At 41.8% G+C, this 24,516-nt stretch overlaps 1 protein-coding gene across 1 annotated transcript in view; it reads left to right on the top strand.

The window, feature by feature from the left end:
• STK4 (serine/threonine kinase 4) overlaps positions 1-24,516 on the top strand; it is a 45,693-nt gene that overhangs the window by 4,352 nt on the left and 16,825 nt on the right. The window contains exons 4-10 of the mRNA XM_066330607.1: positions 1,247-1,361; positions 1,873-2,037; positions 2,433-2,600; positions 3,162-3,299; positions 3,967-4,095; positions 6,388-6,574; positions 18,685-18,842. Coding sequence (XP_066186704.1) covers positions 1,247-1,361; positions 1,873-2,037; positions 2,433-2,600; positions 3,162-3,299; positions 3,967-4,095; positions 6,388-6,574; positions 18,685-18,842 — 1,060 coding nt within the window. The remainder of the gene's footprint in view (positions 1-1,246; positions 1,362-1,872; positions 2,038-2,432; positions 2,601-3,161; positions 3,300-3,966; positions 4,096-6,387; positions 6,575-18,684; positions 18,843-24,516) is intronic.

Raw genomic sequence — 24,516 nt, 5'->3', positions numbered from 1 at the left:
GTGGGCTCATGGTTGTCCCCCTCTGTGCATGTTTTTATAGGAAAAGATGCAGTGACTTAGCCAGTGAAAAGCTTGTGGGTAGGGAGGACCAAGGCTGAAGGTTTAAAATACGCTCATTTCTCTGGTATTGTGAATCTGGCCTTAGGAAACACTACTTTGAAGGACTTCCTGTGTGGAAAGCAATTTAAAATAAATTACATGAGCAGTATAAAACTGTGGTCCCAGTCACCGCTTACTCTATTGGATTCCACTCTCACTGTAGTTAAAGGAAGATGACTTAGGGGCAGGCAGCAGAGTGTACTTTGAAAAGAAATTGTTCCTGAAAAATCTTACTGCATGACTTGAAATGCATTACTACTTTTTCTTAAATTAAATATTAGTTTCATAAGCCTTTTGTAAGCCCTAAAGTGAGACCTTACAGTTGTAAACAGCAGAGGGAGTGAATCACTGGAGCATCACATTTTCTGTGCAAGCATTAAGGGACACTGCAGTGTGACTGACTTGATAGTTTCCAAGTTTGTGCGTTAGAAAATGTTCAGCAGAGAATAGATTAAACAGACTTTTGTTCCTTAGCTCCATTCCCATCAAATCGGGGACAGTCTTTCTGTTCTGCTTTACCTTTTCCAGAGGACATACGGTTTTTCTGAACACTGTACTAGATTGTTTGCTTTTTGGGCAGCCAGATAGCTGAGACAGTCTTAGGTTCTACTGAGATCCTGAGATATATCCTGGACTAAATTGAAGAGACAAGTTGGTTCATCTGGTAGTGAGGGAACATTTGTGTCAATAAACATGACAGTTATTTTCCAGGAGATTGTGGGCTTTATTTAATGTTTCCCTTTGTTTGCAAATGTTCTGCAGAGGCTTTACCAGGGACTGCTGTGGCCTGTTTCCCATTCCCTTGTCCTGCCCCAGCAGTGACCCTGCAGTAACCTGGTTCAGGGAGCTGAACCAGACTGAAGGCTAATCACTCCTTGTTTCCGTGGGATTTGTTGGACAGTTTAGCTCCCTGGAGTGACTTACTGGCAGGTCATATGAGCCCTGCTGTAGGAACAGGCTTGGCAGGGCTGGGGAGCCCTGTGCAGAATTTGAGGTGTTCTGGAATACTTCTGATCTGGCTTTCAGTGGCGTTTCAGCACCGAGTTTCTAAAACCTAAATACATCGGGTCTCTGCAGTGTATTGGGATTGTTCAGTGATGCTGGTTACTGCTGTTTGACCCTGTGTTTTATCCTCCTTTTCTCCTAGCCCTCATGTGGTGAAATACTACGGCAGCTATTTTAAGAACACAGACCTGTGGATAGTCATGGAATACTGCGGCGCTGGATCCGTGTCCGACATCATTCGGTTACGAAATAAAACTGTACGTCCCCTCTCCTTTGAGGGTGTGGGTGGGGATAGGGATGTCCAGCAGCTCAAGGAAGCTGAGTAGTTAGGGCATAATTCTCAGTGTTCAGTGTCTGACACAACCACTGGCCAGAACTCGAGATGCACTGAAAATGAGAAAACTGATTACATTGAGTTTTAGTTATCTGGATAATTTAATTGGTGGTTTTGGTGTGTTGGCTTGCCTGAAAACCCAGATCAATTCCTAGTAAGATCCTACTTTTCATTACTTTGGTTATTGCAGGATAAGAATTACTAGTTGAGAAAGCGTTATGGCATGTGAAATGTGGTAGTGTATATATATGTATTGTGATTGTGGTCTAATTCTGCTACATAATGCTGTAAGTCGCTAATTCCCCACTGGTGTGGCAACCTTTAATGAAGGCAATTAAGTGGCAATTAGTGACTCTCAGTAAAACACAGACCAAAGCACAGTGGTGCTGTGTCTCAGCCACTGGTATGTTGGCAGTAACTCTTCCCTTCTTCAGCTCACAGAGGAGGAAATTGCTACAATAGTGCAATCGACACTGAAAGGACTCGAGTACCTGCATTTTATGAGGAAAATACACAGGGACATCAAAGCTGGAAATATATTGCTAAATACAGAAGGACATGCTAAACTTGCTGATTTTGGAGTGGCAGGACAGCTTACAGTAAGTAAAACCAGGGTGGCTGTGTACATTTCAGTTTATCTTTTTAACCTGTGTGGGAGTGTGATGGGATTGTGGAGTTTGACAAATTGTTCCTAGCTGCTTTTTAGCACTTTGCATCAACGTGAGATGCTAAACCAGCAGCAGATTAGAGCAGATCTTCCTCTGTGGAAGCTGTTACAATTAAGTAATGGTTTGCAATAGCATTTGCTGCTTTCTTTATGATACTTTTAAGTTGTGTGAGCACATTTTAATTGTTCTTTGCAGACTTCCGTATTCTAGTCTTGCTGTGTCTAATAATCTGCATGCCTGCCAGATAATTAGGGTGATAATTCATTAATGACTGTTTGTGGCTCATACAGTTGCCATTGTCTGCAACTTTATTCTTCTCTCCTCAGGACACCATGGCAAAGAGGAACACAGTCATAGGGACCCCATTTTGGATGGCTCCAGAAGTGATTCAGGAAATTGGGTATAATTGTGTGGCAGACATCTGGTCCCTGGGAATCACTGCAATAGAAATGGCTGAAGGAAAACCACCATATGCAGATATTCATCCCATGAGGGTAAGGGCTGTGGCCTTGGATGTATTGCTATATGGAAGAGGTTTGATATCATAGCTGGCTGAATCACATATCAGCATGCAATCTTGCTTTTAATGTATAGAACAAATTGTTTTCTGTTAGTTCTTTGTACTGTTGATTAAATTAAAAACAGGTCTTTGTCAAGAAGAATCTGCATGGGAATAAAAAAAATCACAATCCTCTTCTGTTAAGACATAGCTGACGCTCTGTGTTGGATGTAAAAGATATTTTCATCTGGATTATCCAAAGTAGAATATTTTTTTTAATGCAAGCACAAATTTTGAAGACTGAAAAATGTCAGTTTCACACTTTTGGGGCACATGATAACTCAGCCAGGTGTGAGCACCTAGTGAGAAAAGTCTGTTTTCCTGCTACTTGATCCCTGTGAGCAGGTTTGTGTATAACATTGGTACAAACTCCTCAGAGGTGGCACTTTGAAAAGTCCACTGTTCTTTAGTTACCAGCGTGTGTTTGAGTGTATTTCTGTTGAATTGTTGGTTTTAAGCTTTGTTGTGGAAATGTGAAATACTCTTCTGCTTTCAGGCAATTTTCATGATTCCTACCAATCCACCTCCAACATTCCGGAAACCAGAGCTGTGGTCAGACAATTTCACAGACTTTGTGAAGCAGTGTCTCGTGAAGAGCCCAGAGCAGAGAGCCACTGCAACACAGCTACTGCAGGTCTGCCTTTTCCTGGGGGAACATGAGCTCTGGGGGAGGCTTGCCCGGGGTAGGCTGTGCTGTGTGGCTCTTGAGATTTTGGTTTCCTTTCTTGCTGCTCCTGCTCACTACAGGTTTTACTTTTTAATAGCTCATTTTAAAAATCTCACACTCAACTTCAACTTTTCAGTTCTTCTCTAGGAGCCAGTCTGACTTCAACTTCCTTTGTCTTCTCTGGGACGTTTTTGTTGTTTTGGCTTTTGTTGTTTTGTTGGTTTGCTGGTTTTGTTTGCTTTGGATTTGTTGTTTTACTTTCGAATTCCCACCAGCACTGCCAAGAAACTGTCTCTTAAAACACAAAACAGGACAGGCCAAGTGTAAGTGGTTGCTCAGAATGTTCCAGGCCTGGTAATGGTCTGTGTAATTGGTTCTTGATGGCTAAGCTAAGGAAAGAAGAGCTGTGGGAGGTGAATGAGCCCAAGTCTCACATCAGCTGTGCCCTTGGAGTTTGCTTTTGTTTGGAGAGTGGAAGGTCTCCCTCCCGTGCCAAACAGAAAAGCCGGATCTTTATTTTAGTAATGTTTTGAGTTGAGCCTTAATTTTATTTGAATTAGGCCATAGTAACAGTGCTTTACTCTTCTGTCCTGCTTTGGATGCAGTGCTTATTTGTTTTTAAAATATTTCTCAGCATCCATTTGTGAAAAGTGCCAAAGGGGTATCAATTCTGCGGGACCTGATTAATGAAGCAATGGACATCAAGCTGAAACGCCAAGAGGCACAACAGCGTGAACTCGACCAAGAGGATGAAGAAAATTCAGTGAGTATTTGACAGCAGCAGTGTGCAAAGTCCAAACTCTTGCTCCTTTCATAAGGCTTAACTGCTTTGGGTTTTGCTTTTGCAATATTTTGTCCAACTGCCAGTAGACTTGACTTAGCTCTGGAGTTTTCTGCTTTATGACTGTGTAACCCACTGCTTGGTCCCTGCTCAAGCTGCATTTGAGGGGACAGGCAGCACGTGTGGGGTACTGCTCACCTTGCAGTGTAGCTTGAGAGCTGGGATTGACTAGGGCTACAAAGTGCTGTATGCAGAAGACTTGATTCATTTTACCAGTTGGATTATACTATTTATGCAGTAATGAGAATTTTTCCATTGTAGATTCAGTTCTTAGACTGCTCTCCTCGCATAGAATAATAATATCTCTGACACACTGTGATACAAGTCTGTTGTGTTGTTTTACTGTTGTGCCTTAGAACATCCCTTATAGAAACTTTCTTCTACACAAGAGCAACCGACAGAAGCCTGAGGTGAGGGCATGGGAAGTGCTCAGGGCTTGCTGTGAATTTCAGTTTGGCTCTTTGTTTCAGTGGTTACAGCATGTGAGTTTGGGAAGCATGTTGAAAGCTGGCTTTTGAGCCTCTGCCTGCTCCAGCCTGAATAAATGAAATGGGCAACACAAGGCATTGTATGCTCAGGGGTGACACTTGAGCAGCATGGTCCATGGTATCTGTGCTGAACACGTTGTGTATCTGGTTTTGCAGTCCAGGCCTGGATATTTATTCAGTGTGGAAGTGACTTTATTGGTCATGCCATGATGTCAATTCTACGAGTAATGTCCCTACCCTGAGTTTTGTCTCTGCCATCCCTTCCTCGTTTCTGACTGATCTGGGGTCACAATGCTGAGAGGTGCTGTCTGTGTAGTGGAGTTGAGTCCTCTCTGTTGCTGTGTATGTTTTCCTGAAGCTTCTCTACTCTGTGTCTGCTAGCAGGAAAGCTTCCCAAACACTTCCCAAGTGCTGTGGAAGCTTCTGATGTAGTCCTTTGTTAAATGACGTGTAGTTAACAAATTGATTACTTCCTCTCACTCACTCAACTCCACACAAAATTAATTCTCCTCTATTAACATCTTGTGTAGTTTTCTCCTCTCTTGGTATAGGTTTTGAGGTTGGGAAGTAAATTTTATAGGCACTCTTGGCACAACAGGTAAAATGCTGGGGACACCAGAATGTGGAGAGGTGACATCTCTCTTTCCATGACCTTGAGATGAAGATTACAGCTTGATGTGCAGTACCTGTGCATTTTCCTTCTAACACTAACACAGATCAGTAAGGCCATGGTCACATAAAGACTGTAAACTTCATCCTGAGAACAAAACATGATTGTCTCATCTAAGGTGAGGTGCCTAGAAACTACTGTAAACCTGGGAAGGGACTTCTGTTCATGCAGTTGGACAGCTGATCCACATTTCCAAGAAACCAAATGGATTGTGGAAATCTTGCCCCTGTTCTTTATTAAATCTTAGTCACAATACACACTTAGTGAAGCACACATCACCTGATGGAACTGCCACCTTTGGCTAACATAACTCTGCCAGGAAGTTGTTCTGCCAGAATTCGTTTGAAGAGGTCGTGTTTTCCTACAGAATCAGTCTCCAAAGCCTTGGCAGCAGTAATTCCAATTTTTGTTATTAGTCCCTTTAAACAAATGGAAAGATAAAAAGTAATTTTTGTTGAAAAAAGTTACCAAACTTTGATAATTTATATGAATCCTTCTTAAAGATCTGCAAATGTAGTTCATTTTTCTTCAGTACTCCGGAAGTTTATGAGGAGTAAAACTACCTAAATGTTAGAAATAGATAAAGAAACAGGATGAGGGATGTTTCTTTCCATGTGCCACCCACTCAGCAGGCTTAGACCTGGTGCTGTCGAGTGACTGGTGGCTCCTCAGTGAGCTGTACCACTGGAGACAGTGGGTTAGGATAAACTCTCAGAACTGCCTGCATGAATAGAAACACTAATGACTGAGTGTTCTAATCTACTCTTACAGACACTTCACCAGCTCAGAAATGAGATACAACTTGCACTGAGAATTTTCTGCTGATTATTTATCTGTCCTCTTATTTATCATGCTGGCAGAGAAGCATTCATTAGTTTTCATTACCTGTTTGGAGATGACAGGGAGAGAACAAAATGCACGAACCGAACGTCACTTCTCTGTGTGTCTGTAAAAACCTCTGCATTCGTGTGACGTGCCAGTGTCCTTATGAACAGACATTGTTCCTGGGGCTTCACCAGCATCAGTAAAATGTACATTTGTGGCCTGTTTGAGCAGGAGGAGGATGAGACTGATTCGGGTACCATGGTGAGGGCGAGTGGAGATCAAACTGGCACAATCAGAGCTGTGAACACCATGAGTGATGGAGCCAACACCATGATCGAGCACGATGGCACCCTGGAGTCCCAGCTGGGCACCATGGTCATCAACACCGAGGAGGAAGAGGAGGAGGGCACCATGAAAAGTAAGGAAACATCTCTGACCTCTAGAATATTACTTAAACCTTCGTGTGGGCTATGATATGTATTCCCAATACTCATCATATTCCCAATACTGCTTTGATATTTTTGGTAGATTATTGTGCCTTTTGACTGTAGGGAGGCAAAACTCTTAGGTCAGTGCCTTCTGGCAGTAGACAAACCTTTCTAGGTCCAAGTTTCAAGCCATGCTCTGTAGTCTTGCACTTAGTACAGCTGAAGTGTACAGTTTCCACAAGCTTTGTGTTAGTCAAATAAGATCTGATTCTAGCTGGTAGTTTTGGGGGTTTTTCGTCAGTTCTGTTTTGCTGGGTTTTGTATTTTTCACAGAATGTAGAGGGGGACTCTGACAAGGGGTTAATCACAAAATAGGTGTTGCTTTAGATGGTAATCTGGCTGTAACCTGGCCTCTGAAAACAGTCAGTGTTAGGAGTGATGCAGTCAACGAGGAGACAGATTCATGAAATGACAAATGTATTGCAGGCTTCATCTCAGCAGGACATGCAGTGGGAGGGGTTGGCATCTCTCTAGACTGGTGTGCTTCTTCAGTGTTGCTGCAGTCACTGAGGACAGCCAGATGAGCTCTGTTGCTGTTTCAGACATTCAAGTTGAAATCCACGCTGCCCTAAACCAGGAAAGCTTACTCAAGCCACAAGCCTTGTCAGAGGATGTAAGATTTAAAATTATGTGACTGGTAGTCTGTGGAGGACCTTACAGCTTGAGCTGGAAAAGGGTTGAAAATGTTTCTTTGATTAAAGAAATGGCAGGGAGAACCTTCCTGGAAAAGTGTGACTGCAAGAAAAGGAATCTTTTCTGAATTGTGGGTTCTCATAGAAAGCCATTCCCACTGGTTGTTAACCTCACAGTCCTGAGGCAGAGGTAGTCAGGGATGACTCCACTGGCCAGCCTGGCTGTCTTTTCTCAGAGACTGGGGAAAGTGCTGAGGGCTTAGCAGTACTAAAACATGACCATCACATGCAAGGCTTGTTCTTTTGGCTCTGGCACTGCTTCCAAAGACTTCCTTGGCCATCTGGTATTGAGCCTTTAGCTGTTCTTCACAGCAGTTTGGAAAAATCCTTTCCTCAGGAATTTCTGTGCTGAAAGCTTCTCCCCTGTCAGGGCCCTTTGAAGCTTGTGAAACAATGTTGGGTTTGGGAGAAGAGATTTCAGCAGAACCCCTTTCAAGATTTTTCCAAACTTTGATAAGCATGATTCAGCACATTAAAACCCAGCACTGTCAGTCCATGTAGCAGCTTGGGGCAGCACTGACAATGGTATGCTGGAACAGGGTTGGTCTGGCAAGGAGATGGATGGGTGCCTAAAGCAGCTAAAATGTCATCCAAAGAAAGGGACATTTCAACAGGATTAAGTAAACCTGGTGAAGCTGCAGTTTCTTTACCAACAGACAGCACTGATAGTTTCTCATCATCAGTGTGTATTGTTGCATTTCGTGGCTCACAGTATCAGAGGTTTTGCTGTTTGTGCTCCTGCACTGCCAGCACTGTGTAAGTAAAGCACCTCTTGAGTTTATCTTCGGTGTTTGACATGTGCTTATCTCCTCGCTATCTTTTTAAGGCTGCAGTGCTTTTAACTCAAAAGCTGCTAGTGCTGTCTGTGAAGTGGTGTTCAGAGGCTTGAGGAGATGCCTTTGATAGCATCTCTTTAGCAAGGACACGCTGTGGTTTGAGCAGAATGAGTTATGAGGATGCAGCAGTGCCTTTAGCACAGGGCAGTCTATCCTCAAGAGGGAGCTCCACAACAAGCTCCGACTCCTCGAGAGCTCCGTGACTGGAAAGTGGAGTTTTTATTTTAAACCCTCCTTAGCCTTCGGGCTCCTCGATCACTCTCTGTTCCTCTGCTGCTGCTGTGCAAGGTGTGTTCACGGCAGGAGTGTGGCAGGGGTGTTTGGAGGTCCTGGAGGTGGTGGCTGACACAGGGAACACTTTTGTCCCCATGGGCTTCACACAGTGATGCCCAGTGAGCCCACTCTCTGCTGCAGGTTATGCTGCGTTTTGCCTGCTTGAAGCTTCATTCCAGCGAATCTGAATGTGATAAATTTACCATAACACCCTTTTCTCCTCCTCCTTTGGTAGTGTAACTCTGAAATGCTGGCTGCTGCACGGAGCAGTTCTCAGTTTGTTTTGGGGATGCAAGGCAGTGTCTCTGAGCAGCTTGTCCTTCATGAGAATTCCCTGCAGCTCCATTTTTCAGCTTGCCATTTACATTTTCATAACATTCAGTTAAATGCATTTAGCCCTAAAGCTCATCAGCCTGCTGCAGAATCCTCTGGAGAAAGTGCTTTTTTGTAATCCTAAATATAAATATAATAATGCTGTTTGAGAACAGCTTTAAGGAGCTTCATTGAATCATATTTTTAAAGACATCTATATATTTTTTTGGCAGTTTGTGTTATGGCTCACAGTAGAACCTATTTTTAAGTCAATAAAAAACTTACGGTTTTTTTTTTTTTTTTTTTAACATGGCAGTATAGCTTCCCTAGGTGTCCTGGACTTTTTAACTGCAGGCTTCTAAAGTTGTGTTTTAGCCCTTCTTCCTAATTAAAAAAAGTAAATCTGTCTTCACTAGTTTTTTTGTTTGGTTGTATTTCTTTTTAATGTAAAAAGTGTTTAAAGTGTTGTATTTCAGTGTTTTATAGATAGGATTGTCTTAGAAATCTCTAGCAAACAACTTCCAATAGCCTTGAAAGTGCAAACAACTTCCAGTAGACTTGAAAGTGATTCTTGCATAAATCAATTCATGACTTCTTAGGCTCAGAGGAATCTCAAAATCCCGTATTTTACATTGTAGGGGAAGTTTTGTTTTGCAGTCAATTGAGCTGTAATTGTGTTTGCTTAAATTCTTTCATTTGCTTGGCTTTATTCGGGGCACTCAATATAAATAGTCAGGCAGCATTAAAAATGTCACTGTGACATTCTGTTACACTTTCTGAAAGCACTCAAGTGATTGCCTGAGACCGCAGATACTAAATTGTGCTGCGACACATTTTACTTCTAAATCGATTGCTGAAAGATTACTTATGGATTGCAGTTAAACTATTCCAGGAAAACTTTAAATGTAGCTGGAGAACTATAGATGAGCAATGATTTGTAATAACAGACATTTCCATTGTGCTTGAGAGCTGGAATAACTTTTGAGCTGTTAATATGTCTGGAAATGTCCTTTTTTAATTTTTCTATGAGAGGATGTATAGTGCTAGTAAACAGTGAAGCATTTTTTTACTCTTTAAGCTTTTACTCTTCTTTTCTCTGCTTTACTTGCTGTACTTGTTTAGATAGTGGAATCTTGGCATGAATTTGTCTCTTTGATTTACAGACTGGAACATAATTTTATAATAATGTTGCCTTCCTTGAACTCCGCAATACGATCAGATCCAAGTGAAATTTGATCTAGTTTGTCTAGTACTATAGTCTGCCCTATTTTCTCTGTTAAAGTACATCTTGCTTGTTTAAGCATCAAATAATTGGTGAATTATATTGGAGAATGCAGAACTGCCAGCAGTAGTGTGAGTTGGGCTGTCTGGTGTTTGGGTTGAGATGAATGAGATATCTGGAGACAGGATTGTGGGTGTGGGGTTTTTGTTCATGTGGCCCCCATTTAGTACAGTGTCTGGTGCAGAGGAAGACCAAAAACTTCAATAACACTGTTGTCTCTACCTTGATAATGTAATGTGCTGGTAAAAATTCTTTAGGGTTTGTAAATGTTCAAAATAAAAAAAAACCAAACCCAAAAACCCCAGGCTTCATTCTTACACAGTTTGAGGTGGCTTGGGTTTTGTTGTGTTTTTACCATGCCCACACTGCTAAGCATGGTTGTGTCATTTTAAAACAGTATTTCCCCTTTTGAGGGGGAACTGGGCTTCATTAGCAAATTAAATGAGCTCAGATGCAAACTTGGCAATTTCCTTTTTGAAAAATGATTCAGAGTAAGCTTGTCATCTTGGTGGCTGTGTGAGACATCCAGTGGGTGACACTTAAACCTAAGCCAGAGAAATGTTTCTGCCAAGGCTCAGGAAATATTTTTTCCCCATGAATTAACCTGAGATTTTTCACGTACAGCAATGACTGTAAAACCTGCAGTGTGAGCAGCAGAATGAGAATGGGTGGCAGAGGGATTATGTGATTGCATTAATATTGTAATTGACTAAAGTATTGCTGGTGTATAACTGAGTTGGCCATAGATGATATCATTAGTTGTCCAGAGAAGTGCAGTGGCACGTTATCCAAATTGCTCATGCAGCTACTGTGGAGACTAACTCCACATCTTGTCAGGATTTACATCATGTGTACGTCAAAGATATTGGCCAAAGGTGCTTGTTTTGCCTCTGGTTTTCTCCATGGACAGTAAGAGCTCTTTGCAGCAGCTTCCCACTACTTAGTGTTATTAATGTCCAGTGGTGCAGTTCTGTGTTTAAAGCAAATTGGTCCATTTAGTCATAATTGAACCATAAAACACTCCCAGCATTATGTATTTAAATAACACGCTGCTTATACAAACTCCTACATTGATTAAATTGTTCTCGAACTGTAAGAAACGTCCTACTGCCACTCTTGGGGTGTGGAGAATACAGATCTGCGCAGAGAAATGTTCCTGTTGCTTTTTGACTTTTAATAGCAGCCTTGCTGGCAAACTTGGCATGAGCAGTGGCCAGCAAAATTTGCTTTAGAGTATTAAGCTGTGTGAACATGCAGACAGCGTTTCCGAGGGATGGGAGCTGTTGTTTCATTTTGTTGTGGGGTTTTTGTTTTTCTTTTTGAAACACTGGCCCTAATAATTGAAATACTGGGTCTATACAGGCTGGAGAATGAAGAGAAGTTAAATCCAGGATCTAAGGGGGATGCTTGTCTATCTTTGGTTGTCCTGCACATTTGACAAAGCTCCATTGCTAAGACAAAGGATGTATGTGTTTAACAGCTATTTTTGCTGGGTTTAATGGTGTATCATTGAGGACTCCCGTATTTGGTAGGGTGGGGGATAAAAAGTAGGGAATTTTTCTTTTCTGGACAGAAGCATTTTTCTTGGAGTAGATGGGAGGAGTGATTAACAGGGTCCTGAGCACTGTACAGGAGGCAGTGTGCTTCAGCAGACTCAACCAAGAGACAGAATAGTAGTAAATCACTTAGTAAGTACATCTCTGAGCCATGCACTTTCGTGCATTTGCACATACAGGCAAACTGGAGCCTACCTGCCTCTTCTAAGAATAAACTCACTCCCTATTAGATCAAAATAAATCCTGGAGAAAGCCTTAGTCCTAAGCAGGAACAAGAATAAGTGTAAACTCTTAAATTCCTTCGTCCGAGACGTTCAAAACCAAATTTGTTTCTTCCAGCAGATTTTCAAGCTTCAGGGGGGAAAAAAATGTTCATTGCAATGTTGTTTTCTGTTCTCTCTAGATAAGCGAATGAGTTTCTGGCTTATGAATAGAAAGGGAGTTAGGAAGTGCTTACTTGGTTCTGTGCCATCTGGGGAGCCTGAGCTGTTACCCACAGGTGCTGGATGTGGAGACTCCATCACTACATCCCTGCTGGTCAAGTTGTTTCTCATTAAGATTTGTGAGGAGCTGAGGCAGAGGATGCAGAATAGGAAATGTTCACTTCTTTCTCAATGCACTTTCGCATCTTGCTTCCTTGTCACGTGCTCTGGCTGCTGGACTAAATTAGCAGTCCAAGTAATGAGGTGAGAGACATGAGGTGGCCACTGAAAATCTGTGATGGAGGAAGAAAGCTGCTCTACATTTATAATCATGTCTGAGATTTAAAGCAGAGGAGATATAAAAGGAGGTAGCCTGACCTTAAGCACCTTCAATTACTGTGAGGATTTCCTCCCCTATTTTTGGAAGGATTCTCACTAGAGATGTTACAGCTTTGGGTGAGTGTTGGTGCTCTTTTCCTTAGATGTCTTTCACACATCATTCTTTAAGAGATTTAGGTTGATTTTTATGTTAATTTAGGAGTTCCTTATTAATAGCAGAACCTGTTGGGAGTGTTTTGGTTTGATTTAATTTGAGATAGGCCTTAATTACGGGGAGACTCGTCCTCATAAAAAGATAAAAAGTCTTACGTGTTCTGCTTTTAATATGAGGAAATTTCAGCTCCTCTTTCCATTGGATGAACTTATTAACGATGGAGCAATTTTTGCTCTGGTTGAATAATTTGACATCTCTCTGCTCTGCTGCTTCAAATGACTCAGTGCTCTTCAGACTGTACAAATTATGCTGTCCAGCTGCTAAAGTTCATCTGTGATCTCTAAAAAATAGCCCAAAGCACAGAAAACTGCAGTTCCATTTGAAATTTAATATTAATGAAGTGTTGCCTACACATGACCAACAGGCACTTTTTTGTCCATCCTAAGTATGTATTTTCAGTCTTAAATTATGTAATTGAATATAAAGCAGCAGCTTACTGAAACCAGTGAGGAGTAAGGCTTGGTAGAGGTTGCAGCCTTTGAATTTTTGACAAATGCCCACATACACCAAGGACCACGTTTTAGTTTGAAGTCACTGATGTAATAATTGATCGTTTCATTGTTGCTGATTTATGTCAGCTTCACTGTAAATTAATTTGTACCATTATCTCCTGACTGTTCCCAGCCATAACTCCAGCTCCAATTTTTGTGGTGTAGGGAGGAAATCTAATCATTGTGACTTCAAGAACAGGTATTTAAGTATTAACTGTATAAACTGCCTTGTGTAAAGTGCACACAAAATGTATTCCTGAGGTTATCTTACTCTCCCTCTCATGACAAGCTTTTTAACTCCAGAATATTCACCCTCGGTATACCTTTGTAATCCCTTTCAAGAGGAAAGAATAATAAAACAAGGATTCTTCTGATGCCAAGTTTGAGTAGAGAAGAAAAATATTAGAGAAAAGCAGAAATTTTAGTTTCATTGCTCAGCAAGCTTTTTCAGATAGATAGAAGGTCTTTGTAAATCTCCCTTTCCTTTTGAAAGCATCCTTTGAAGCTCGTGAGCTTCTGAAAATTTTCAGTTGTGAGAGCTAATTTGGCAAAATCAACGAAATGAGTCTTTTGATTTCAGGGGCTAGATGATAGCAAATGATATAGTTTCATGGATATTCTTTACTGCTGGGAATGAAAAGTAAATCTCTTGCTGGGTTTGATTGAGTGGGCCATTTCTTCTTTATCATTCTGCTTTCTCTGCAGCATCATATGGGAATGCAAATGACTTGGAGGCTCTCCATACCTTCTTTGTCATCTTTTGCTTCATGTGAGGTGGTTGGTATGCTGCAGTCAGCCTCTAAGACTGACCTATTCCATTCCCTCAACTATTCAGACAGGTGGCTTTTTTTTGGAAAGGAGTGGATTGTTGTTCAGTTTTTTCCTTACAAGTTGCCTTTGCTGTCGCCTGGCAGAGGAGAGGATGCAGAGCTGAGCCCTGCCTGTACCTGTCAGTTGTCTTTTGGCTTGTCTGGGCTATTTGTGCATGGAGAGGGACTGTCCCAGCTTGCACACTGCCACGTGCAGTTGGACAGTGCTTTCCAGTGCTGGAGGATAACGCAGAAATTGAAGTTTACAGGGATATTTGTTGTGCACAACTTACAGCATTCTCTACCCTTGGACCCACTAGTTTCACACCTTTTTTCCTGTTCTCAGACACAACAGTACTGATGTTCTTATACTTTTTAAACATGACTTTAAAACCAGGCAACACCTGTGAGTTTTCCAAGACGGTTCTGCTCTTTACAGGACACAGGCTGAGCTCTGAGCAGCCCCTCCCTGCTCTGCACAGCCACTCTGAACCTGCAGTTCTGCAGTCAGTTGGAACAGCCCCAGCAGAGCTGTGGTGTTCCATTTGTGTAATTAATATAGCTCCTAAAAGATGACTGCACATCTAAATGATAGACCTTTAATGGCTCCAGGGAGCTCTCATGGCTCATCCTTATAAGCAACTCTTTAGATTCCAAAATAGATGCAACAGTGAAGCCTTTCTTGTCACCACAGGGTGACCTTCTCATAAAAGGCTCTTCTCTACCACAGTTGTGTTGTCACTTTCTGTCAAATGTTCATATTTTAGCCTAACCCTATAAAATTAGGAAGTTAAATGCTTTTTGGCACAGACACGTTCGGTGCGGTGTCGTCTTTCAGCAGCATCTGCCTCTGCAAATAGCCGTGATCGATTTTTGTCTTTGGCTGCCTGTTACCAAAATTTTAAAGATACAGTGGTGTGACTTTTGTGTTGAATTAATAGCAGGTCATCTTTGGAAAGATGACACTGCTGTTAAGCGCTAAGATTGACAAAAAGGAGTTCAGTCGTGCTGGGATGATAATTGATTTGGTGTAATGTCTTTCTGTCTCCAGGAGAGTTTCTGTCGGTCTTGCTGCATCCACAGACCCCTACAGAGATCACAGCAGCAACTAAAATTTCAGATATCTTAGATCTGCATCACAGCTATTTCTCCTTTTATAACACCATCTTTTTTTTCTCTCTCTCTCTCTTTTTTTTTTTTTTTGTCAGTTAGCAGTCTCTGCTTTATATCAGTTACAAAACAAAGCAGCACTAAGATGCAGTGTAACGTGTAGACCTGTGGAAATGTACTTAAATTGGTGACTAAATGTACTTAAATTGGTGACTAAATGGTGCTTGTATTTGCAGGGCCTAAGGTGACTGCAGGGTGTGAGGTGTCTGCTGGTGGGTGTGAAGAGCATGTGCCACAAAAACACTTGGGTGGGCAGGGAGCTCTGGTGCTCATCAGTCTGATTCCTGTGTGCAGCTGTCCCTGGAATGGCACAAATGCAATGTCAGATCTGGTTGCTCGAGGCCTTGCAAAGTCACTGCAGTCCCATGGCACAACCATCCCTGTCCCTGTGAAACTTTCTTCCTTTTGTTCAGCCAAGTTACCCTTTGCAGCAGCACTTCACTTCTCCTCATGCACTCACTGGGAGAGTGACGAGCTCACACAGAAAGTTCACTGCCCTGCACTTCAGGAGAGCAGATTTTGGCCTCTTCAGGGATAAGCTTGATAGGGTATCATGGGATAAAGCCGTGGAGGGAAAAGGAGCCCAAAAACTTGGTTTATATCCAAGACTAACTTCCTCCAAGCTCAGGAGAGATGCATCCTGATGATGGGGAAGTCAGGCAAAAATGCCATGAGGCTGCCTGGATGAGCAAGGATCTCCTGGACAAACTCAGCCACAAAAAGGAAGCCTCCAAAGGGTGGAAGCAAGGACAGGTAGCCTGGGAAAAATACACAGAGATTGTCCAAGCAGCCAGGGATCAAGTTAGGAAAGCTAAAACCCTGATAGAATTAAATATGGCCAGGAACATCAAGGGCAGCAGGAAAATCTTCCAAAGGTACATAATTTCTCCTGTTCTTCCTTTTATCACTGACAGCACTGAGCTGTGTGGTGCAGTTGACATGTTGGAGGGAGGGGATTCCATCCAGTGGGACCTGGGCACACTGCAGAGGTGGGACTCTGCAAATCTCTTCTGCCAAGTGCAGATACTGCAGTTCTTGGTAAAACACTAGATGTGAGGAAATGAGCATGATTATTTGAACTGACACTCTGAATTAAGCTCTGTTTTGAGTGAATAGTTTTTAGAAAGTAAATAGAAAAGAACTGCATAAGCCAATGTCACTGGAGTGAAACATTTGCTCTCACAGTCTCCTCTGCTGCAAACAGTAATCTTCAAAACAGAATACAAACATGATTTAGATTTTCTCTTTTTTGTCCCCCTAGGAAGTCTGAATTACTGAGATCCAAGCTGGCTGTCAGTGAGCTGTGTATAGATTAGCCTGGCTAGTTATGAATTCCTCTCTTTCTACAAAATTAGTTGGTGTTAAACATTGCCATGATTGTCTATAATAACTTACCTCCTGCTTCAAGCAGGCTGAGCTGCAGTGGAGTCCAAGGGGTGTGTTTACTTCATTCTAAATAAATGTTTTATCACTCAACAGTAATTGGATTGTGATTGTATTTCAGTAATTATTCCCAACAGCAAATCTGTTCTCCACTTCGCAGACGTGTTCCCTGCCTGACCTTCACGCTGCTGGTCTGAACGTGTCTTTCTTGATCTAATTATCTATGATGAGTTTTTTAGTTTTGTTTTTTAAAAAAGGAGAACTACTGTCAGGGGTATAATAATTTGTCTTTGCCCCAGTTGTCATGGTGCAAAAGTATCAGCACTTCAGTTCATGCTTGAGCTTTTAGCTGGCCCTAGAGAGGCAGAACGATGCAGGGCTTTTTCAAAATGCATCATGACATTTAGGGCTGTGCAGAGCCACACTTCTCTCAGCATCACAACCCAAATATCCTGCCAAGATGTCTCATACTTTGTAGAAATTTGTTCTGTATTTAACATGTCTGTAGACAAATAATTTCCTTGAGTATCTTGTAGCTGACCAAGGACTTCATCCACTTCTCTGAGGTTCAGAGTCTGCCAGGGAAGTTCTGGATCACTAGGTGGCAATTTTATATGCAAGAATAATATTCTGCGATTAAATCTTAATGAGTTTCCAGAGCAGCTAATATTTTTTCAAGAGGAAAGCGCTGCTGGATGTCCTTAGAGAGACTGTTTTGTGACAGCCTGCCTTCTGTACAGATTCTTGTGGGAGAGTCTCTGCATTACACAGACCCTGCCAACCCATCACAGGACATCCCCTGTGTGCTTGTTTGAAGCTCTAAACTCTTGGTTGGTTGTCTGCCTGACAGATTACATTTATTTCAAATGTATGGCATTCAGCACTGAACTTATTTCCGCAGTCCAGACTTGGGCTGTTCTCATGCCATTTTCTGTTAACTCCAGTCCTGATCCTGCTTTCTGAAAATTATGGTTTCTGCATCACCTAAAACATATGTTTCAAGTATGAGTAACTTATTCTACAGAGCCTTGTGTTACAGAACAAAACCATTTAGTGGGTTACAGTGCTTTGCTTCCGTGCTGCTCACAGTTTTGGTGATTTCATCTTCAGGAGCTGTGCAGTGGCATTAAGCTGTGAGCAGCCTTCAGCTGTGTCTGCAGCTCTCGTGGTCCTCACATTTGCTTTAACATCCTCCCTCTTAGTTTGGACTGAGACTCTTCTCAAGGAATTAGCTGTGCTGAAATTCAGGATAGCCCAGTTTGAGTGTGCAGAGCCTGGGCAGTCTCTGCACTGCTGAAGAAATCTTCCCTTGGAGATGCTGGAAGCTTTGTGACCTTGACTTGCTGTGAAGTTAAATTTCATGTTTTCTTCCTGTTTTGGCCTTTTTTTTTTTTTTTTTTTTCTCTCTGTGTTAGGAATTAGCATTTCCATCCTCTCACATTTCATCACTTCCTTCCTTATTGTGCTGTCATCACCCTACAAATGAAACTGCCCTCCCATTTCTTATTACCCCAAGTTTAATTAAAGCCTAGAATGGAATGGTTTTAATGTGTGTATGTGGCTTGTTTGAGTCTAAGTCTAAGCCTTTCTTCTGCTAAGAAAGTTGTTTCAGAAGAATTAGTTTACAATAAGAAAACTAGGGCAGTAAACTTGAACACCTACTGACTGCTTATAAGAAGAGGAAAAAAAAAGAAGTTTTGCAAGCTAAATAAGCCTTTCTACCCAAACAAATAGAAAACTTGACCACTTCTACCCAAGGCATATTTTGTGGTATTTATAAGGTGCTTGTGGTCTTTGAAAGCCTCATTTTTGTTCTGTTCACGAAAGTAAAGGTGAGTTTCTGCTTGGAAAAGAGCACTGCTTATTTCTGAAGCTTGCTTATTTTGCAGTGCATGGAACCTGGCTGGGGTGAAAGAGCCCAGCCTGTCTCGCCAGCAGCTGTTCAGTTCTGGCATTCAGTGCATGAAGTTGGTTACCTGCAGTGTGCTGTCAGGGATGGATTGCAGGTCTAGAGGCCAAGGCCTCCAGCATTGTAATCACATCTGTGGTGGGCTCTCAGCTTTCCTTTTCTCACTGTGCAGTCAGTTTTATGATGGAAAAGCCGCCGAAAAAATAGTATTTTAGCAAGTGCTTTAGCAGTACTGTGTGATTTAGTGTGTGCTAAAAAAAATAAAATCACTTTTGGGCATGATGTAGGGCTGTATAACCAAAACTGTGTTTTTCAAAACAACTGTGTTTTTTCTTGTTTTTAATATTTCCAGGGAGGGATGAAACAATGCAGCCAGCCAGACCATCATTCCTTGAATACTTTGAACAGAAAGAGAAGGAGAATCAAATCAATAGCTTTGGGAAGAATGTTTCTGGCCAGACAAAAAATTCATCTGATTGGAAAGTACCGCAGGATGGAGACTACGAATTTGTAAGTCTATACTTTGAAATTCAATCAATGTGACAATCCTTAAGAATTTTAGTCAGCTGCCATGAGATTATTTCTTATTTTGTCAGGCTAATGGAAACTTGAGGAGGTTGTAGTTGCTCATTAATGCATTTGGATGGGGCATTTAGAAAAACTCATTTTCTTTATGTATTTTTCAGTAATCATAGCCAGTCATTATCTGTAAATGTTCCTTGTTTAAAAGCAAACAAAGGAACAAAAAAGCCTGAGGACGTGAAGGTATAAGCTGTCTTGCTTTAGTTCCTTATTACACATTTAAAATTAAAAAAAAAAATCCAGATGGCAGTTGGAAAATAAAAATGCAGTCCTCAGTGTGTAGTGTTGGACAAAGATCAGTGTTAGAGCTATTGAATTTCCTTGTTTTTCTCAAGCTTTGGAACTGGATTTTGTTTTATTATACAAACATCCAGCTTGTCTTCATTTCTCTTTTAAAATCCTTATTTTCATTCTTCCTTCCTGAGTCTGACATACTCAGAATTTTCAGGAACTTTTCAGAAGTTCAAAGGAGGAGCTATTATTCATAAATTTGGTTTAGTTTTTTTTTTTTTTTCTCTGTATGGGAGAGCATATATAATTCCATGTTTAATTTCAAGAAGCCAGAAGATGCTGAATGTTGTTCCTTCCTCATTTTTCTGCAGTGATCTTTCACTGCAAGCACTTTTTGCTCTGTGTGCCCTCTCCCTGCCTGCTCCTGCTGCCTGTGGTTCAGGTTGTCATTCTGGCAGTAGCTGGTGATATTCACAAACTGTGCAAAGCAAAATCCCTTTGCTGTTCACAACTCGAGGAGATGCCTCCCTTCAAGGCTGGAAAAACAGCTGGAGCTTTTCATCCTCTTTCTGTAGGTTGTATAGATTTACTGCTGGCTTTTTGTTGTCTTTGCTCCTGCTCTTCTTCTTTTCTTCCTCAGGCTGCAAAGAATAGCAGCCTGAATAAGAAAATAAAACAGGAGGGGACCTCCTGCATTCCCCCCCTGGTGGCCCTTTGCACTGTGTTATCTTTGGTCTCAAGGCATAAAGTCACTGCATAAATGTGTTTTGTGCGAAATTAACCCTCAAGCTGCCTGTGTCTCACAAGGCCTGGGCCCAACACACGATTCCAGTGAAGTCAGAAACTTCATTTATCTCATTCAGCTCATGTTGTACCTTAATTGAATGATAAACAATTGTTTTTCAGCGAGTGGCATTTCCCAGGAGGGCTGAGCTGCTTCCCAGTATCTTCAGAGCCTTTTGTAGTCTGCAGAAGATGTCCCAGGGGGGAAATTTGCTGTAATTATTTTACTTTCTAATTTGGTTAATAAGCAGTTTAGCAGTGTGTTTCCTCTGAGTGGGATGCACTCCCCTGGGCACACTGGGGGCTGCAGGTGCAGGGACACCCAGCCAGCACAGGCAGCACCAGCCAACAGGACCCACAAATATTTTTAGAACATGAAAAGCAACTCCTGTGGCATGTGTGACCCTGTTTACTGCTTTCCATTAGTACTGCAGTAGTGCCATGTGCACAGATTCCCACTGTGCTGGAAGCAATGAAAGCGAGCAAGAAATCGGCCTTTGGGTCACCTTTGTGAAGTAATTTGTAGAAATTTCACTTCCCAGCTCTATGTGTTTCTCTAGTTCACTTTGTGTATGAATGTAGCAGCCTGCCTTGCATTTAAATTTTGGAACAGAGCTACTGTGGTTTTTTTTATTTTCCTGCAGGATGAGAAAATTGTTTGAAAGCAGCCTTAATAAATAACGTGGGTGTTTGTATGGCACTTATCTGAGGGTTAGTAGCAAGCTCACCTTGTAAAATGTAGTCAAAGACTTAAAATCATGTATTTTTCCCATTTGGCTAAATATTGATTGATTTGATGACTATCTGTGGGTAAAAGTCATGTTTATTAATGATTTATTAATTGATTAATTGAAAGCATCAGTGTAATAAGCACTGTGGAATAAGAAAGAAAAGGCATTCATCAGTTGCATCCAGTACATCTGTTCTAGTCCTGCTTGCAGCTGTAACTTCTGCATTGCCAAAGTAGGCAGGTTTGAGCAGCCTTTTTCTACAGTTTGCAGCATTCTAAGTAAAAATGAGATCAGTGAGTGCCAGGTAAATATTAGTTCCTCTGGGCCTTAAGAAATGATTGAAATATTATTGCTTTCTGCTGCTGCAGACTAGATAAATATGCCTTCTCTTCGTTTCTGTATTCCTCTCCCTCCTGTGTGACCAGCACCTGGAGTCTCCTGTCTTCCAAAAGGGGGGGAAAAAATTAAATTGCAAAATATTTTTGCTCTTTTTTTTGCCTGTGGCAAAACCGTTTGACCTTTTCTTGACTAACGTTGTTCTTCTGAAGCAGGCAAATAAGACACTATTTATATCACAATGGCAATGTCACATTAGATGAGGGTTAGATTGAGTCAACCCCATCCAGTGCAGAGCTGAAAACCCAGAGATCCTGTTCTGGAAGGTGATGAACTCTTTTCCTCCTAAATGTGGTGCTCTGGCTGTGTTCTGGTTGTGATCAGAGATGGCATTAATCCAGAGTATTTCCAGAAAAGTATTTCCAGCCATGGATTTCTGAGGTAGAAGTTGTTATTAAATGATTAGTCAGTGCCTGATGCTGTTAGTGTTTATGCCCTCTCATGTTTGAACAAGCCCTGATTGACTGTGAACAATATTTTCAACAACATTATCATTTATTTAACATGGGGAGAAAAATACTAATTATGGGCAAAAAAATCTTGCTTTTAGGAAGACTATAACAAACTCTAGCAGGAGATTGCTGCAGGGGTAGGCTGATAATGGGCAGGCTGCATTGTATGGATAATTCCTAATTGCCATAATCAGATCTCAGAATTTTTGTAGTTGCGTTTAATTTTGCCAGTGAGCATTAGTCACATGCTGTTGCACAGACTTAATAATGCTAGAAGATTTGTTTAGACAATGCCCTACATTTTTTCACTTTAATCTTTCAGCAGTACTGTAACATAGAGGAAAATGTAGTTGTGTAGTGTTTCCTGCCCTTAGACACAACAAATCCTTTACTTATTCCTATTTTAAAAGCCTTTTAACTGCTCTGACCAGGTCAGTATTCTAATATCACTTGTGGCTAAAGTAGAATCACTTGTTTTTATTCTGGCCCTGCTTGAAAGGCCCTCAGTGTTGCCAAACCTATTGTAGGACATATTTGTGGAACAGCTAGTCATGAATGTTTTGTATTGCATCAATAATCCTTTTATTGAAAGCCTGTTTTGTTAGCAAATTAGCAGGTGCCAGCCACTCCTGGCTTATGGGAGCTGTGACAACATTGAAACCTTTTCAATTTTATTTCATGAGGTGATTCCACAGGCAAAAATCAGTGGCAGTTGGGTGAGTCTCAAATCCTGCCATCATGATGTGGCTGCGGGGTTTTTTTAATACCTGTAGTGTTGAGCTTGGGTTTGGCTGTAATTCTAAGTCATAGTTTTTTTTATTTAGCAGTGAATTTTTTGCTATCCTGGGGGCTTGTTTTGGATGTGAAGTCAAGTAGGACATGACCTTCTAACAGTGATTAGGGCAAGAGTTCTGCAGGACATGAAGTTTTCAGGGGATTGGAGCTGTTTGCTCCAAGGCTTTCTTTGATTGCAGCACGAGTGCATGTGCCATTCCTGGCCGTGGAGGGCTGGGCTGGGCTGGCACAGAAACCTTCACTGTGCTCTCTGTGCTGCCATGCCACAGCTGCAGGAGGAAGCTGGGCTCTGGAAGGGAGGCAGTGCCATTCCTGCAGGACCTCCTCCTTTTCTGCAATCTCCATCCTGCTCTGGGAAGGAAGATAGAACCAGAATCAAGGCTTTTGTCTCTTTCCTAAGAAGTACTCTGCTTACTTTGGGAAAACTTTGATTTGCTTGCATCTGCAAGGTCTTGGCGAGTCAGACCTTTCCCATTCCTGCAATTATCAACAGCCTTAGCCAGTATGGGTCTGTCCTGCTCTGTCCTTGGTTTAATGAAGAGGAGCTGCATTCACAGGTTCTCCCATTGAAGCAGAGCTTCTGTTTTTCACAGAAAAATAAAACCAACATTCACCCTTGAGAATGTCAGACTTTGCAGAGGTGGCAGGAGTGGACGTGGCCAGTGTGTCAGATTTCTGTGCAAGGTGGCAGTTTGCATGGCCTTGGTCACAGTGCCACCACCCTGCAGTCTGCTGGGAGGGGACCTGTGTGTCAGCTCTGTGTGTCCATGCTGTGAGTGCCATTCTCTGTCTCAGCTCATCTTTTCAGCTCCCTCTGAGCAGTGTCTCACTGGCTGCTGATGGGAATTTCTTTGGACAGGAAAGATTGCTGTGATTTCCCCGGATTCCAAAACAGACTTCATCACTTCTCGGTGCACAGTGTCATCTGTTTGTCTACAGCTGGGGAGGGCTGGCCTGCAAGCAATAGAGCTATGGCTTAGGAGGATTTTCCAGGGCAGAATAAAGAAGGATGAACAGGAGGTGTTAATTGCCTCTAATTGGGAGGAAGAATGCAAAAGCTCATCAGCTGCCGCTTCTCTCAGGGCTGCAGAGCCCCCAGGTACAAGCCACAGGTTGGTCTCCACAATCTGCCTGTCAGGGGTGGGCAGAGAAGGAGCTCACTGAGCTGCAGAAGCTGTGGGATCACACCCAGCTCTTCCCCCACCTATAGATCTCTTAGGAGTTGTTTGACCTGTTGCTTCCAAAATGCTCAGGCCACAATTTGCTGTCCCTATGTGACTGCTCTGTGGAATGTGCTCCTTAAAATAGACCAGTGTGGAAATGGGACATCTTCATTTCAAAAGTGTCTGTACACCACTCACTGTGGCCTCTGGTTCTGTTTGCCCAGAGCTCCTTGGAGCTGGAAGCTGTAGGAGCTGGATGCTGGCTCACCAAGCCACTGGGACAAAGGAGTGGACAACAGAAACCTATTCCACACTTGGAATTGTGGTTTCTTCAGATAAGAAACAATGGTCTGGCAAGTGGTTGAAGCAAAACATCAAGGGAACTCTTAAAATTTAATTAAGTCCAGTGTCTAAAAGTATATTTGCATCTTTAGGAGATCTTAAACTGCAAGAGTCAGTATCACAAGTGCTGTCTCTTTCAGATAGCCGAGTAACTGGATGTCCATTTATAATTATTTGTTAGGAAATTATGATGCTTCCCATGTGTGTCTGTAAGCAGCTTCTAGCCAGGGCATTGAACAGCTGCTGCTTAGATTTTTCTTTTTTACAAGTACAGTGTAGATAAAAGCAAACCTTCTTCTTCCCTGAGTGAAGGCATAATTATTTTTCTTCAAGTAATAAAGAAAAATAAATTCTTCTGTTTACTGGAGACAGTGTTTCATTATGCTGATCTCACCTGGGATATTCTGTTATTATCTGCAGCCTCATTCCTGTGCTTTTACTTAGTAGTTTAAAGAGTTACATTGGAAAAAGATTTTTAAAATAAATATATAAGTAAACCCACTTCTGGTACCTTTACCAGCAAGAAGGGAAAGTGTGTTGATCTAATGGTGTTTTCAGCTTGTTTAGCCTGAACAAGAGGCTGTTTGTTTGCAGTGAAAATGTGAATGTGAATCTGTTTTCCTCCAGTTAGGCAAGTGAGGTATTGGTGTGATAGAAAGAAATTGAAGTCTCTGAAAAGCTTATAGAAAGCTGAATTCTTTCAGAACAA

The sequence above is a fragment of the Sylvia atricapilla genome, chromosome 16, assembly GCF_009819655.1.
Source record: "Sylvia atricapilla isolate bSylAtr1 chromosome 16, bSylAtr1.pri, whole genome shotgun sequence".
Lineage (NCBI taxonomy): Eukaryota > Metazoa > Chordata > Aves > Passeriformes > Sylviidae > Sylvia > Sylvia atricapilla.
The sequence above is the reverse complement of the archived record's forward strand: the minus strand, read 5'-3'. Positions and strand labels throughout refer to the sequence as shown.